This window comes from Taeniopygia guttata, chromosome 19, assembly GCF_048771995.1.
Source record: "Taeniopygia guttata chromosome 19, bTaeGut7.mat, whole genome shotgun sequence".
NCBI lineage: Eukaryota > Metazoa > Chordata > Aves > Passeriformes > Estrildidae > Taeniopygia > Taeniopygia guttata.
Window position 1 is genome coordinate 7654658 of NC_133044.1, and position 16515 is coordinate 7671172.

Sequence of the window (16515 nt, forward strand, 5' to 3'; positions counted from 1 at the left end):
ACTTATTAAGTTTTCTGTGAGACTTCAGCATCCAGTCAGGATCCAGCATAGACCTTGGGTTTTACAGATGGATCCTGTCTTTCTGAATGGGCAAGTGCAAGTATCTGCCACAAGAATTTCATATTTAGGCATGCTAACAATATCAGAAATGTTTTTCAGCAGTTACCTAGTTTTATTGCCAAATACTGTGCTTTGAGAGCTAAACTATAAAGCATATTGCTGGGAGCCTGGCAATGCCTTCTTGTTTTCATATAAGTGTGCATGCATTATTTTTCATGAAGAATAAATGCACAAGGCTAATACTGTTGGCATAGTGTCTGCTTCTGCAAACACTGTGTGTTACCTTTGTTCACTAAAAAATAAGAGTGAAGCAGACTGGAACATTCCCAGGACCATTAAAGAGAATGGGATGACTGGTTCCATAGGGTAATTAAACTGAAATATGCTGTAATGAGGGTTTGATAAGCCTGAGCTGGGTATTGGGTCCTACTCAGTTGCATTTGGGATTTGGGCACTGATGGGCTGGGGCTGGTTCCTGCTGAGGGACAGTTACTGCTGTGTCCTGGGGCTGAATTTGCATGAGGGAGTTAATCACATTTCTAGAAAAGAAATATTTTTTAAAAAGTTATGTGCTGGGGGCTGCTTCTAGTGTGAGACTCAGCAATTCTGTGGCCAGGTCTCTTTTGATCTGTACCTGCCTCAGTTCTGCTGGAGGACCCTCAATCTCACCACCAATTGTGCATTTACCACCTTGCTCTTGCCTTTCCCAATGGAAAATCTTCATTCCTTTTTATTTACCTGCCACAGTGTTAACAGCAGCATCTTGGTAAATTAACTTGGAAATCAGTTGTTTGCCCCTCGAGTTTCTCAGCATGTTTTTTAAGTTAAATTGGCTCGATGCATAGCAGTAAGAAGCAAATTCTTTTGCTTCTAGAATTTTCTATGGTAAAAAACAGAGGGAGGGATGGTGTCCTTCCTGGAGAATATATGCCTCAGTATTAAGAGAGAACTTGGGGAAGTGGTTCTCTGGTAATTATTGATGGTTTGGTGGTGTTTTAACACAGTTTGTTTTTTTTTTAAGCTGCAAGAAACTGCTGAGACGCTCTAATTTTTGTATCAATTTTGTATTAATTCTAATTCCCAAATAAATATTAAAGACACTAAACCACTGTGTTACCTGCAACAAAATAAATAGGATTGTAATGTCCAGAGCAGCTGATTGACTGGCACAGACACTGGGACCTAATTCGTGTCTGCTCAAAGGCTTCATGCCTCTTGAGTAATATTAACTTGGGGTGTTGTGTGCTGGTGAATTGAGAGAGAAGACCCCACATCACGGGGCCAGAGGCTGCTATTTTATCTAACAAACATTTGGTTTTGCTGTTTTGCATCAGGCCTCATGGAGTGATCAGTATTGTCAGCTCCCATCTGAGTGCTGTCCTCAATTAAATCCATCCTGCAAGCCCGGGATTAGTGATGCTGCTGGAAACGTGTCACTGGTGGTGGTGAAGTCTGATTAGCTCTTGCTTTATGTTAATGGCTCTGTGTACACAGTGTCTTCAGTTCCCTGGGGAATGAGGAGGTCGAGGTGCCAGGCAGGTGTTTGAGGATCAAATGCCTCTGTTGCAGTGGCAGCAGGTCAGCACTCCATTGGCAGCCAGAGCTGCAGGATCCAGGTCTGCACAGGCAGTCACCTGGTCAAGGAGTTGACAGGTATCTGAAAGAAAACCAGATTGTTTTTAGGGGCTGAAGAGGAAAAACTGCAAATGAGAGTTGCTGTTTTGCTGATCCAGGGTGAGGTACAGCTGAGGAGTGGGAAGTGCAGCAACCATGGGAGCAGCTCTGCTGGGGGATCATTGGAGCCTGAGTGTGTCCCCTCATCACTGCTGGGGGCTTGGCTGAAGTGCCCTGTGGGGAGGTTATGTCCCTCCACACAAATCCAGTCACTCATGAGACCTGGCATATTTGTTCTCATCCTCATGGCATATCCTATGCCAAAGTCTTCTGGTTTGGTTGTGGACCAACCACTGGACTCTTTGCACAGGGCTTGTATTCAGCTCATACATACCTTTCCTGAGCTGCTCTGCCTGCCATGCTGCACTCTGAAATACCTTTTCTACTGGGGTTTTTGAAGGGGGTGATTCTTCCACCCTTGCTGGTTCCCCTCCTAAAGGGAAGAAATACCTTTGGTGGCTTTCCTCTCCCAAGAAGTGATTCAGTGCATTCCAAGAAATATAAAATGGCATTGAATCAATCTTAGTTTTATCAGCTTTACAGGTAACATAGAGATAACTGTGAGTCTGATTTTAATTGTCTTAATGATTAGATGCTCTTAGAAGGATTTGATGCAGTTAATCCTTAATATTCAGCTCATTCATTGTGGATGAGGCACACACCAAAGACATATGGAGGTCAGACACCCTCCTGCTCTCTCTGTCTGTAGCTCTTCACAGAGCAGCAGGGAAAGAAAATCTGCTTCCCACAGATGTTCAGCTTATGGAGGCTGGAATATAATGAACTGGATCCTGTTCAGCTGGGCTGGGGTAAGTCTGCAGTAGCATCACTGTGGTTGTGCTTAGGCCCATCAGAGTAGGGATGCAGGAGGGATCTGCTCCTGCATGTTCTGCCTCCAACAATTGCTCTAATCCAGCTAGAGCAGATTAATCATTAAAGGCCTGAGCCAGTATTCATTGAAATGAAAGGAAAGATTCCCTTTGGCATAGATGGATTTGGGATGAGAGTCTGCAGAATTAAAGTGGCATCAGATTGTTGGTATATAATATTTGCCATAGGTTGGAATTAACCATCACACACTGACCCTGCATGTGAGCATCTTCCTTGCAAGCAAGGAAGGTGACTTGAAATCCACAAAAGCCTTAAAACGTTTAGAATACAAATATTATTCTCTATTTATTTTAAGTTCAGTAGGATATTACTTTTTAATGAAGATGCTAGTAAGTAAATTAATATCCTGTTCCCATAAAAGAGAGAAACTGGTTTTTATGCAGAAGTGAGAACTGTAGGAAAACACTGGTTATCACAACACTCACTCTGAAATAAGAAGAGTTGTCAAAATTTAGCTGTCTGTGACTTCAGCAGCTCTATTCAAAACACAGTTCTGCTCTCTCTGCTACAAAATGTGTTTGGCAGTGCTGTTTTCCAGCACAGTAAATGTGTGTCCTGTGTGCTGCACCTGGACTGTGGTCCAGAGGATGCAGCAGAGCGCTTCACTCCATGCATGTGTTTGCAGAATTCTTTGTGAGAAAGGAAATGTCTGCGATTGGGAACTTTTAAATGGTCTCAGAGGAAGGCAGTGATGAACTTAGCCATGAGTGCCTCTTAAAAGCTGAAGCTGCACCAAGGTTCAGGAGTTAATTTGTGTGAGGTAGTGCAGTGCCAGTGCTCCAGTTGTAGGGCAGTGTTATGCAGGAGTTAACTCTGCTGCAGGACTGTTCCCAGTCTGCTTGAGGAATTCCTACCAAGCAGGAGCTGTAAGTCATTCTCACTTTCTGTAATTAATAAACCTCCTATGCACACATGAAACCTCTCTTTTCAAGACTCTGAATGCCCCATCACCTTCTGTAAGGCTTGAAGCCTGTGACAAATTATTGCAAGTATTACCCATGTTTTGCACAAAAGACAACTTAAAGAAGTAGGTCTTGCCCATGCCATCCTGTAAGTCAGAGGTGAAAGCAGAAATCATCTTGGCCAGCAGATTTTTCTGACTTTTTGTCCTCCCAGTCCTGGCACAGGAGCAGCAGCTTCCCTCCCTCATGCCTCTTCATCTCATCCTTTCCACTGACTGAAGTGTTGTGTCTGTAAACATCAGTGCCTTTGGAATTTGGCTGAGGGTGAGCAGTCATTGAGCTATAGGGTAACCTTCTGTCCTGCACATGCTTGTCTTATTTCACAATTAAATCTGCACAGTTCTGTAGGATTCATGTCCCTGAAGACAATAGGAGCCCTTTGTATTGCTGTATAACTTATTTCACAGAAATACTTTCTACAGAATATTTTACTTGGAGGTATTTGCTCAGGGAAAAAAAAAAAAAAATCTTTCCAGAAATCAGAAGGGTTTGATGGAGATTTGAACAGAAGAATTTCAGGTGAAGATGGTATGATGTTGAGAAAATTCTGAACCCTCAAAAGGGCTTGGGGGTATCATCCTCAGTGGCTGACTCTGTCCTGGCTGGGTGTTCAGAAGATGAAAGCCTAAAACTGATAATCTGATAAAATGATGAAGAAGTGGCATGAGAGAGAGTCATAGTCCACACGTGAGGGAGGTGTGCACCATACTAGTGAGGTGTACTGGGAATGGGAGCATAGTGTGTGCCCAGTGGGGCCCTGTGCTCAGTCTTCAGTGCAGCTCAACTTGTCAACTCCCAAGCTTTATCTGTCATCTCTCACTTCACATCATCAATTTCCCCTCCACCACTCCTGGAATGGTGTAAGATACCATTTCTGATGGTCACTGAGGCTTAGATCTGTTGGGTTTGAGAACTCTTGCTGTGGGGATCAGTGTTTGTATCATAGCTCATGTATTTTAGGATCAGATCTGGATCATGGTCATGTTTACTTTCAAAAAAAAAAAAATAATAAAAGACATCCACTGCAAATAGGTGACTAAATGATGCCTGTTCATGTACAGCTCATTGCCTTTTGAATTGGATACTTAGCTGTTTAAGCCAGGTATTTGGAATGAAGTAGATGACTCAGTGTTAATCTGCTCTCAAATCTCCTTTTATTAGATTAGGCAAAGCAAAGCCAGCCCTGCACACTCTGCATTCTGTGTAGCGTGGGGCTGGGCACAATCAGTCCATTGTGTGCTGTGCAGCCTGCTCTGTGCATGGATGTATGGCTGGAGGAGTGATGAATCCAAGCTGTGTTTAGCCCCAGGATTGTGCCCAAGTTTGCTTGGCAGTTATGAGGTGGTCATTTTTACCACTGCTATAGTTCCTCTGGGATCCTGGGGTGCTGCAGATTCCCCCTGGAATCTCCCTATTTCAGATGGATGACTCAGAGATGGTGCAATTGTACTGATGCCATGTTTCTACTCAGGAGGGGGAAAAACTACAGGGGACAAAGCCTGGTGCTTGTCTGTCTGCTGGTAGCACACCAGTGGTTCAAACTGCTGTTTCTCAGCACAGCTGGTCACACTGAAAACCAGCCTCCCAGCATGTAGATAAGGAGCTAACAAAGCATCCTCCCTCATTCTTATATGTCAGGTGTTAAGTTTTTCTACTCCCCTCAAGAGTAGCTGCAGACAGGGCATGAGGAATTGCCTTTTGTGGCTGCAGGCTGGCACCTCTTGTGAGGAGCAGTTGCTGTGAAGATTATCCCAACTCCTGCCAGAGGGAAGCAAAGGACAATTAGAAAGTCAGAGAAAAGCTTGTGGCTGAAGCAAAGAAACATTTCTGAGATTCAGCAGGTAGAAATGAGAGGTGGTTATCTGTCAAGAGAAGAGGAGTGAGGAAGATCTTACTGCTGTGCTGTCTTGCCCTTACCATGGGGAGATTCCATGGTGCCAGCAGAGCACTCGCTGCCTGAGCTTCCATTTGCACAAATGTACCAAATAAAGGATGCTTTAAGCCCGAGCTGGGGCACTGTGGGCCTCTGCAGTGGGAGCACAGGTATGAATGGCACAGCCCATCGCCTGTCACACCAGGGGGAACACTGCTCTGCACTCCAGCTAATCTGGCCTGGCTGGGGTAACCAGATCACTGAGCACTCTGAGGATATACCACAGCTGTTAATGCTTGTTCCATAGCTGGAGAAAATACTGTGCCCACAGGCAGTCTGTGCCAAAGCTGGAGTCAAACTAGACTGTTTCTTGTCATTTAACTTTTCTTTCCCATGGACTGTTAGAGGTACTGTCAATCTGCTTGTGCATGGCTGCTCAGGTTCTGTCTTACGAGTGAACACCCTGAGTTATGCACACAGAGCAAGTTCTCCTGCATCTTGTTCCCACTACAGGGAGCTGCTGGGATCCCCTAAACTGGCTCCAGTCTGATCAGGAAGTAATAACTGCCTCCCAGCCAAAACCAGGCTCTTTTTTTGGTGCCTTCTGTTCTCCGTTTGATTGGGACTGAGTTAATGCTGTCATTTCTGAATGACTTAAGTCAGTGGCCTTTCTGTGTGCACCTGCTTGAGCAATGTACTGCTTGGCTGCTCATCTCAGTTGCTGCTGGAGGAATGGTCCCAGAGTCCATCCAAGTGGGTTTTGTGTGGAAATGATGCCTGAGCAAAATTCCAATATATAAAAAGGCTGTGAAATTTCAAAATTTGCTGGTCAATTAGTTCTTCTGTTGGGGGGACAGCACTATGCTTTACTTGGCTGCTCTTTACAGTGTTTGGTGCTCACGATCAATTTCTCCAGTTCAGAACAGTCCCAAGACTGTTGCTCTCTCTGTGCTAGCGTCAGTGTTCTGCCTGGGAAATAGTTTATAAATGTCTTATTAAAGACCTGTGTCTGCCTCCTTTTCTTTCTTTTTGCCATTGGCTCAGCTCTGAGAGCAGCTGTCTTCACTTCCATCACAGCAGCCCCAAACGACACTTGTGCCTTCCAGATTCGCACAGCTGTGTGTGTGTGTGTGCTGGGGTTTGTGGGCATGGGCTTCAGGCTGAGCTCCTCGAGCTTCTCCATGCTTCTTTGAAAAGAAAAGACTCCAAGAGATCAGCTTTGTGCTGTTTCATGGAGAGATGAGCATGGTGTGACTGCAGCTCCGCAGCGGGGACGCGTGCGAGCGGGAGCTGGGCGTTCTCTCGGGCTGCTGGAAGGAAGCTCCCGTGCAGGCAGGAGTTTTTCTTGTGAGTATCCCCTCCCCAGAGGTGTTTTTGCTCTCGGGGCCATCCCACAGGTTACCCTGGGCTGCTTTCTAATGCTCCTTTCTGCCCTTAAGTCTCTCATTACTCACAATGTGACGTAACCCAGTTTGGCTATGGGGCTAGTGGGACAAAACCTGGTGAGACTTTAGAGCTAAGGGCTTGCTTGAAGAGAAAACTATATTTTCTTGTCAGAATAAGTTATGGTGAGTAAAGTGAGTAATGCTTCTCTAGTTGAAGTGATGTTATTGTTTATTTAAGGAAGAATGAAGACTGTTATTTTGTAATACACCCTGTGTTACTTTAACATACTAACCCGGTGTTTATGAAATTCTAGTTTTGCAAATGTGCCTATATGTTATTTCTAGAGATGAGGAAGAAGATATGGGTGCTCCAATCTTTGTTAAATTTGCAAAGATGTTGTGGGATTTTTGTTTTCATTATTTTTAGTGAAAACAGAGTGCTTCTCCAGAGGTATGATATATATATGTTTTAAGGCTGAAAAATGTTAAATGGAGTATTGAAAAGTGAATGTTGAAAGAATGTGGTTTTAAAAATAATAATTACATAAAAATTAAGACTGCAATTTTGAGATTAATAGATCCATCTATAGGCTGCAAGGTAATTATCCCTCAGCGAAAGAAACCTTGTGCGTTTTCTACTAGTCACTTTCCTCCCTTGTACTGCCAAAGCCAATCTGCTTTGCAGATTTTATTGAATACTGTTGTTTATTTGAAAAAAACCCCAAACTTTAAATCCTCACGCATAAATATATAGCTTTGCTGTTTGTTTCTTTTCAGAATTATAGTGGATTTGATCTAGCATAGCTGGTAACCCCCCAGCTCCTTCATCCCTCCCATCTCTAGCAGGCACCAAGAATGTGTGTCTCGCCTGTGGCAGAGCAGATTTTGTGCCAGTCAGCATCTTGAATGAGACCTTTATAAGAAAGCCTTTGTTTGGGATGTGTGTGAGGCTCACTGCCCTTCCCAGCTGCCTCTTTGGAGGCAAGTATTTGTCTCAATGGGCATCTCCTTCCATTCAGTGCAAGACATCTTTGCAGTGATCCTTACTCGGTTTTGCTTCTCATTCATAATTCTCATTCTTACTGTCTTCCTCCTCATTGCAGTTTTATTTTTGGGTTATGCCTCCTCTCTTCAAAGGAGCTAAACACAGGGATGCTGAAGTTGTGTCAGATTTTAATATCCTTGCCATTGGGGTTATTCCTGGGAGCAGCAGGGCAGTAGATTTTCAGGGTGCCAGATGCAGAGCTTGCCTCTGTGCCAGATCACAGCCCCAACTTTTCAGCTTTGAACTTGCAGAGCTTTCAGCTGTTGTTTCCAAGTCAGCCATAAATCTCTGGGGCTCCTTCCTCCCACAGTGTGCTGCCAGGCAGTTAGCTATTGTCTGCAAAGTATTGCTTTTCCTCACAGGTACCCCTTCCCTCTCTGTTTCTGCCTCATCCTGCAGTTTGAAAGGGCTGTGATAAATCCTGCAGAAAACAGCTGCTTCATTGCTGTGCTCAATAATTTAAATTTTGATGTTGCAATGGGCTGGCTTTCACCTGGTTGCTGACAGCATCATGTTTATGTAATCCAGGTTGCTTTGAGAAGCTCAAATCCCCATGTGGTGACCTAGAAATTCCACGTGGCAAGGCCTCACCATCAGTGAGAGCTGTGGAGGCAGCAGGCACAGGAGTCTGTGCCTGTGTGGCTGCTGCTGATGCTGCCAAGGGAAGAATCCCTGTCCCCTCTGCACAGGTGGCAGCTCCTGGAGGTGCAGCAGGTTGTGCATCCTCTCTTACCCCGTAGATAAGCTGCTGTAGGTGGTAGGGAGCAGATGTTCTGCACTGTCCTCCTCTGAGGGGAAGCTCTGATGAGCTCTGTCCTCCGTCAGTGAGGTTCTGCAGTGTTATGCTTGGAGATGAAATGGCATTGCAGACCCAGAGAAGCTCATAGTAACTGCAGTGTAAATAGATGAGTAAAAACCACTGCACCAGGAGCTGACAGGGATGTGGCTGTAAGGACAAGACCAGGCTGTCCCCCAGCTCACAGTGCAGGGTGGTGGGCTGTTGGATGGGGTATTATCATCCACCACAGATGTTTGGTGCAGGGACAGTGTCTGACTGTCACCCTCACCTCATCATCTGAGCATGGAACCAAGCAGTGAGCCAGGCTGCTCTAGTGCTCTAAGGCTCTTGCATAATCCCTGTGGCAGTAAAACCAGACCTTATTCCTTTGAGCTGGCATCCCTGTGGGTTTTCCAGCTGACAAAATCTTGGCTTCAAATGGGCGTTACAGTCCCCTGGTCTCAGGACTGGCCTGAAGTCTTGCCCGGGCTGGGAGGAGCAGAGCTGGTACCAAAAGTTTTTTTGGCCAGTCTGGTTGCAAGGCTGCACTTTGAGATGCTCACAGACTGCACAGCCTGCTGCCCCATCACAGGTCAGTGGCATCTACAGCAGGGGCCAGTGAAATGAGGGGGAAGTGTCTTCAGTCTCGTGCCAGCGGCAGCTCTGCCAGGCTGGGGCACCTTTTGTTGCTTGGGAGTGGATGAGAAGTTTATTGATTACCATGGAGAGGGAACACAGCTGGGACTGGGCGGGCAATTCTGCTGCATGACAGGCTGGCTTGTGATGTGGTGATGTTTGAGGGTAAAAACCTCTGAAAATTAAAATAGAAAAGGAAAAAGGCTTCTTGTAGGGCCATGGTAAAGCTTTTCTGTAAATGTAATGTTTGTGCTCATTTCTCCCTCCTCCGTGACACAAGACACTACTCTGGAATCTTTCTTCTTTTTTTTTTTTTTTTGTATGGTTGTGGTTTTAGGGTTTTTTCTTTGTTGTTGTTTTGTTGGGGTTTTTTTTGGGTTGGTTGGGGTTTTTTTGTGTGTGTGTGGTTTTGTGTTGGTTTTTTTGTTATTAGGTTTTTGGGTTTTGTTGCTGTTGTTGTTTTTTCTTTCCTCTTTCTTTTAAATCTTGTGTGCCTCCATTTCGTCAATTAACTGCTTGTCTCCTGATTCCCATGGCAACACAACAGGCTGTTGCATTTCTGAGTCCTTTGGCAGTTGTGGTGCCTGGCATGTGTCTTGGGAGCAGTCAGACCACAAAAGGGTTCTGCAGGGAGTAGGAAATACACGGGCAACGCTCACTGAGCGCCGCTTCTCACGCTGAACTGCTCTTCCCTTCCTCTCCCTCCTCCCCTTTAGGTACAAGTTTCCTTTCCCCTTTGTTTCAGTTGCCTGGTGTTAAGAAATGAGCAACTGGAGTGCTGTGGGAGGTCGAAGGATGTGGAGGGAGTGAGGGGATGGGTGGGTTCAGTGGATGTGAATTAAAGGTAGCACAAGGCTGAGCATTTAGCATCCTGCAGGGAAAGCTATTCCTGCTGGTGCTGCAGAGCAAGTGCTCTCTTCCTCCCATTTTGGTTTCCAGAGCTTTCTTGAGGAGGGATTTCTTGCTTCTGTACTATACAAAGCTTCTCTTCACTCCTTCCTACAGCAGTTTCCAAGGGCTGGAAGAATCCATGACCTTTTTGCAGAAGCCTTTGTGCTTGAAGGGATTTTGGACACATGGCTTTCATTGACACGGTAACAAGAACCCTGTGAACAGGCTGAAACTTCAGTTAAACTTTTAACCTCTCCAGCTCTTGGCTGGTAGGAATTTGGCTCGTGAAGTACTGATGCCTTGTTGGTGTGGGTCCCTAAAACTGGTGGGATGAGTTTACAGAAAGAGCTCTAAGCACCAGGCTTGCCATGGTGGTGGCTAATGTGTAGGCTTTGTGAAGGGCAAAGGGAAAGCAGAGATTTGGAGCTGGATAAGATGTGCATTTAGTGGATGCTCTGTGTGACTTTGGTTCACAAGTTGTTGCTCAGCCCTGGAAGCTGTGACCTACAGGAAGCCCATTTAATCCGAAAATAATGAGCCAGCTAATGAACACAATAGGGTTGTAAAGTTGGAAAGCCTGAGTGGAGGAGATCCTGCTCGCTGCTTGGTGTGTCTTGGAGCCTGGTCCCAGCGAGAGGAGGAAGGCAGCTGCTGCTGTTGAAGTCCTGACTAGCAAGTGAGGTCTGTTCTGGACAGAGCAGCACAGGGAGATCCTCTTGGATCAAGCAGGAAGAGCCTTCCTCGTTGCTGGTTTTCAGGTGAGCTGCTGAGTTAGAGGCTGAGTAGTGACCTTCAGAGAGTTCCTGTGACTTCTTGGTTGGCATCAGCAAGTACTGGCAGGGTTGGAGTAGAAAGTACCCAGTTTGTTCTGTTGGATGTGTTTCCCTTGTGTAACTCTTCTCAGTTTCATACCTGAGATCTGTACCCTTGGTTTGCTGTTTCTTGGAACTTTTTTCTTAGCAAATTTTTTAGAACATGTTGGCATTTATCTGGGGAGTCTGAGTAGAACAAGAAGACTTTTCTTCTTCCAAACAGCAAATCCAAGTGACACAGACCAATAGACCAACTCCTGAGGTGCTTGTAGGCTGCAAAAGCTCAGAAATCTTTCATGGCAATCCTCTTGGGTGACTTCCCCTTCGGCTGTCAGAGATACTTGGAGAGTGGCAATGAAGATGTCAGGTCTCTGAGAGCAGTGCCATCAGCTGCTCTCACTTTTGGGCTATCCTAAGATACTCATGGGATTGAAGTCAAGTTATTCATTGCTACCATTTGCCTTCTGAAAGGCTGGTGACCAGATACCTACCTGGGAGGATCAGAGCTTAGTTAGCAGGTTAGTAAAACCCAAGAGAAATGAGTTCAACTTGCTCATGGTTACTCTTGGCTTCTTTGAAAAGCTGCTGCACCAAAGCCCATTAACTGCTCAGTGGTTATTATTTCATATGTGGGTAATGAAAGCCATGTAAAACACAAGTTTCTACACTGTGGCCATAATAAACAAGGTGAAGCTTCAGGCAGTTCCTTATTTACATCCTGTACTTTTGAATAATTCACCTCATGCTCAAAAATAATGATGTTTCTGCCTGCACTGCTCAGGAGCCTGGAATGAGATTGTTTCCCTGAGATGCAATTACTGTAGTTCAGCACACCTGCTTATCAGACAGGCACCTAAAATGAACAAGGGTGTGTAAAGTTCCACTAAAATTTTGGCTTTTGGGGGAAGAGAGTGTTGCATCAGGAATCCAATGAACTGTTCTTTATTTTTTTTGCTGGTCCAAGTAAATTTTGAAGGTGTTTGCTCTTGCAGTGAAATATGGTGAGTCTAAATGCAATTTTAAATCCTGCTGCATTGTTTGTTCAGCCTTAGGCAGCCTTCCTGCCTTTCTTTGCTTGAGCTTTGCTGCTGAAGGGTTTGCTTATCCCAGGCACATTGCAGAGGTGCTTGTGAGAGTTAATGTGACCATTAACTTATGTGACATTAACTTCACCATTAACTAACACCTCATATCAGGAACTATGCTGAAACTCAGGCTCAGTCAGACTAGAAAAACAGTTTTGATCTCTTCTCAATATAGTAGCAGAGCCCCACAGATTTATGTGCTTACAGTTCCCTGTACAGTAGGTTGAGTTTGGCTGTTCTTGACACATTGGTTGTATGTGCACAGACATGGCAGTGGCACAATCTTTGTATGTTAGGGTGCTCTGCCAGGCATGAAAGCAAGGTGTAAGTTGTGTGTCTAATTTAATTTATTCTCCTACAGAGAATGTTGTTGGTGAAAAACCCCTGTAGCCAGCTTTGGTTATTTAACTTAAGAGTTTTCTTAAAATGTAACTTGCTAATCTGACTGCTTTACTGTCTTGTGCTATTAAGCACTGAAATGACAATAATGGCTTTATTTTCTGCCTATGATTGTTTTTATAGTTCAGATGGATGAAGCCCTGTTTCCTTCACACTTCTTTTTATTTAAAGTCTTTTGTAAAGATCAAGAGCCCTAAGCATCCTTATAGTCTTTGGGTTTAATTTTTTTAAGATGAAACTGGTTCTTGGATGTAACGCTGTCCATCTGATGGAGCTCATCTTGGTGTACTGTCCTACAAAATTGAGAGTGACACAAGCTTAAATGCCAGAAATTTGCCCAAAAGCCCCCAAAACTTCTTGATGATCCCATGAGGGATCATCAAGAAGGCAGGAAAAGGCTCTCCCTGGGAGCTGACTGAGCTCTGCTGGGAGCTCCATGGTCTCTTTTGCCACCAACACTTTTAGCTGGTGTATTCACACAGCTGGGGACAGTATTTACTGTCCTTCCTGTGCCCATCTTGGGATTTTCCTGAACATTCCCCATGTGTTATGCTGTGCATGTCCCTTTTGGCTGATCTTCTCAAGAGCTGTTCCAGCCCCAGCCCGCTGAGCCCAGTGAGCTGGTTGGAGATACTTCTGTTTGTGAGAGGAGTTTGTACAACCACACCTTAATTGCTGCTCTCTTCTTGTTCAGGTGAGGTCCAGACCAGGCAGAGGTGCTGCTTCCAGGGGCCCCAAACTGGTGGCCATAGAAATTTGTCAAGTGTTGACTCTGGATTCTAATAAGAACCCAAGTGTCAAAATTGATCCCTTATAATACACATGATTTAGCAGAAACTAAGTTCTTCATGCTGTTGCCCTGGTGCTCTTTTCTTTCTTCTTTGCTAGACCTCTAACAAAGCTTTCAAGTATCTTGCTTTGAGAGCTTTTATGTTTTTCACTCTTTCCAGGAGCTGAGCCTGATCTGTCAGGCCCATTACTTGTGAAAGAGCTGTAGAAGTGTTGGGGACTGAGCCGCAGTGATGGCTGAGGCTGAACAAGTTTCACAGTTCATTACACATAAGCACTCAAGTTTAGCTTGTCTCTGCAGCTGCTCAGGGTGTCCTCTGCCAGCCTTCCCTGCTAGCAAATAAAATTTTTTCCTGGCTGTGCTTTAGAGTTTTCTAGTTGGTGGCACCCAGAAACTTCAGCTGAAAGTCGGGGTGAAGAGTCCAGGGAGTTTTCACTGAGCACAGGGTATGTGGGACCAAGCCTCCTGCAAACACCCCCTACACCAGCTTGTGGGAGAACCACACTTGGCACCTCAGGGCTAATGAGAGCTGAAGATGGCTGAAGGTCCATGGTATGTGACTAGCTGGATCTTATTTTGCAAGCTTATTTCCTCAGTTTCTGTTGTTATTTCTTTCAAGGCTTTACTCAACTTCTTCCTTTCACCCTCAGAGTTTTAATGAAGTTCACATGTCCTTGTCATTTGTTGCCTGGGCTGAAAGCCCAAAGATGGTGATAGGGTTTGGCAATGGGGTCAGCGAGAGTTGGGTCACTGCTGTCTCATTTGCTGTTGACTCTGTTCCCATTCATGCAGCTGTCACATGTTTAAGGGTCCTCTTTTGTATTATGGAGAATTTGGCCAATCAAGATTCTCCTGGAGAGTGTGAGCAGAGTAGTGAATACCAGCATCACCTGCAGTTTTCCTTCCCCAGGCAGCAGAGAATTGCTGGAAGGTTGATGCTGGAAAAAGGATATTCTTTATTGGCAGGTTATTGAGTTCCATGCACATTGTGTGACCCTACAGGGCTGTGCATGAAGGTTTGTAGATGCTTCCTGTTTAAAGAGATGCTGTTGATATTGAACATACCCCAGGTGTCTGCTTGCTGCTGCATTTGCTCCAGCAAAGGGCACAGCAGCAGCTGGGAAAAATGGGGAATTTGTGGAGGCCACTGTGTGATTCCACAGGAGCTGTTAGTGGGACACACAATGGGGTTCTCATAGTACCAAGTACTAAAACATCAGTGCCTCACATTTAAAAGAAATTTTTTTTTTAATTTTTTTTTTTGGGTAAAAGGATGACTTTGGCTTCTTCCTGCAAAGCAGCAGTTCATTGGGCTCCCTTTGGTTTTTAAGCACTTACCACCACTCCTGTGCTTTTGAGCTTATCCACACACTGAGGCTGTGAGGGAGCTGAGGTGTTGTAAAGGGGATGAAGGCATGGGGCCATTTTGTTATGTTCTCTGTGAGACCTGCAGAAACTGGGCAGCAGATGGAGGATCTGTGCAGATTAACACTGAAGAAGGTGTGTAAGTAATGGCCTCACTCAGGTTTAATCTTCACAGGGTGTACACCTGCAATCTAAGTTGTTGTCCCAGATGTTTTCTTCCTGTAAATGTCTTTTCCTGGTGTTTTGGCTTCCTTCTAGGACTTCCCCTTATACCAAAACCTCTTTTTCCTTGATCCCCAGGCTCCCCTTTGCACAAGCAGGGCACCACATCCACCACCAGCGCCGAGAAGCCGGGTTCGAAGGTTGCCGAGGTGGGCGATGATTTCCTGGGAGACTTCGTGGTGGGCGAACGCGTCTGGGTGAACGGAGTGAAGCCAGGAGTGATCCAGTACCTCGGGGAAACGCAGTTTGCTCCGGGCCAGTGGGCAGGGGTTGTTCTGGATGAGCCGGTGGGGAAGAATGACGGCTCTGTCGGAGGAGTGCGCTACTTCGAGTGCCAGCCGCTGCAGGGGATTTTTACGCGACCGTCCAAGCTGACGCGGCAGCCGGTGGCCGAGGGCTCGGGGAGCGACGCCCCCTCCGTGGACTCCCTGACGGCTCAGAACTTGTCACTGCACTCGGGGACGGCCACGCCACCTCTGTCCTCTCGCGTGATCCCGCTGCGGGAGAGCGTCCTGAACAGCGCCATGAAGACGGGCAACGAGTCGGGATCCAACCTCTCGGACAGCGGGTCGGTGAAAAAAGGGGAGAAGGACCTACGGCTTGGGGATCGTGTGCTGGTGAGTTGGTTGTGGGGTCCTCCTGGAATGGCACAGGACAAGGATTTGTCCCCCTGCTGAGTGTTCCTGGTCAGCTTCAGGAGGAGACAAAAGGAGGACGGGCTTGGTGGTGAGGTGTGGGATGGAGCATGGTCTTGGGAGATGCCTGGGCCAAGTAGGCATCAAACATCTGCACTGTTATTTGGGATGCTGTATTCTGGACATGTCTGTCTTTCACACTGGTGCAGGAGAGCATGTCCCAAAGTACTTTTTGTATTGGACGAGTCCTGAACTGTAGAAAGATGTCAAGAGAGAGAACTGAAATATGAGGGAAATAGAAGCAAAATTATTCATTGCGTTCTAATGTAGCGATACTCCATAATGGAGTGTATTATTTGGGCTCTCAAGGAATTTGCAGCATTATTATTATTGTTTGGGGTCCTAAGGAATTTGCAGCAGTGTCTTGTTGCATGTGGCTGTACATAGTCTGAAAGGACTTGCAAGAATCTCTCCTGCTGGTTGCTCTTTCAGGTGGTTCAGTTTTCTTATGTCATATGTGACACAAACTCCTTTCCTCTACAGAAGGGAACCTCCAGTAATTTTTAGAAGATGGCAGGACTTTGGGAGAGATCACTGTTGTGATGGATGAATTCTCCACAGCTGATTTTTGTTGTTATTTTCATTATTTGGAATAGACTACCTGATGACTAAGCCAAAATGCCACACTTGGAATGGGTTACTGGAAGTTTGCCACCTAGTTTGTCATCATTTGTGTCCTAGCAAAGAGATGGAGAAGGGAAAGAATAACATCAAAGACAGGAAGACTGAGTTCTGTCCTGCAGCAGTGTAAGAGAGTTCAGTTTTGTTAGTGTGTGTGATACATAATGTGATATCAAATATTGGAAGGGACAAGCCTTTGAGCACAGATCTGCTGTGACTGTGTATCCCAGTAATATCTCTACATCTGAAAGGTAAAGGTGGCTCTGACCAACAGCCATGGCAGGTTGCAGAGGGTTCAGTCTTTGCACACCCTGGATAATCTGAATCCCAT

At 45.6% G+C, this 16515-nt stretch overlaps 1 protein-coding gene across 6 annotated transcripts in view; it reads left to right on the top strand.

Moving 5' to 3' along the window:
- The window catches only part of CLIP2 (CAP-Gly domain containing linker protein 2), an 86993-nt gene that overhangs the window by 32571 nt on the left and 37907 nt on the right, over nt 1-16515 (top strand). For all 6 annotated transcript variants that reach the window (XM_072916844.1, XM_012568739.5, XM_002191948.6 and 3 more), the window contains exon 3: nt 14947-15485. In XM_072916844.1, coding sequence (XP_072772945.1) covers nt 14947-15485 — 539 coding nt within the window. The remainder of the gene's footprint in view (nt 1-14946; nt 15486-16515) is intronic.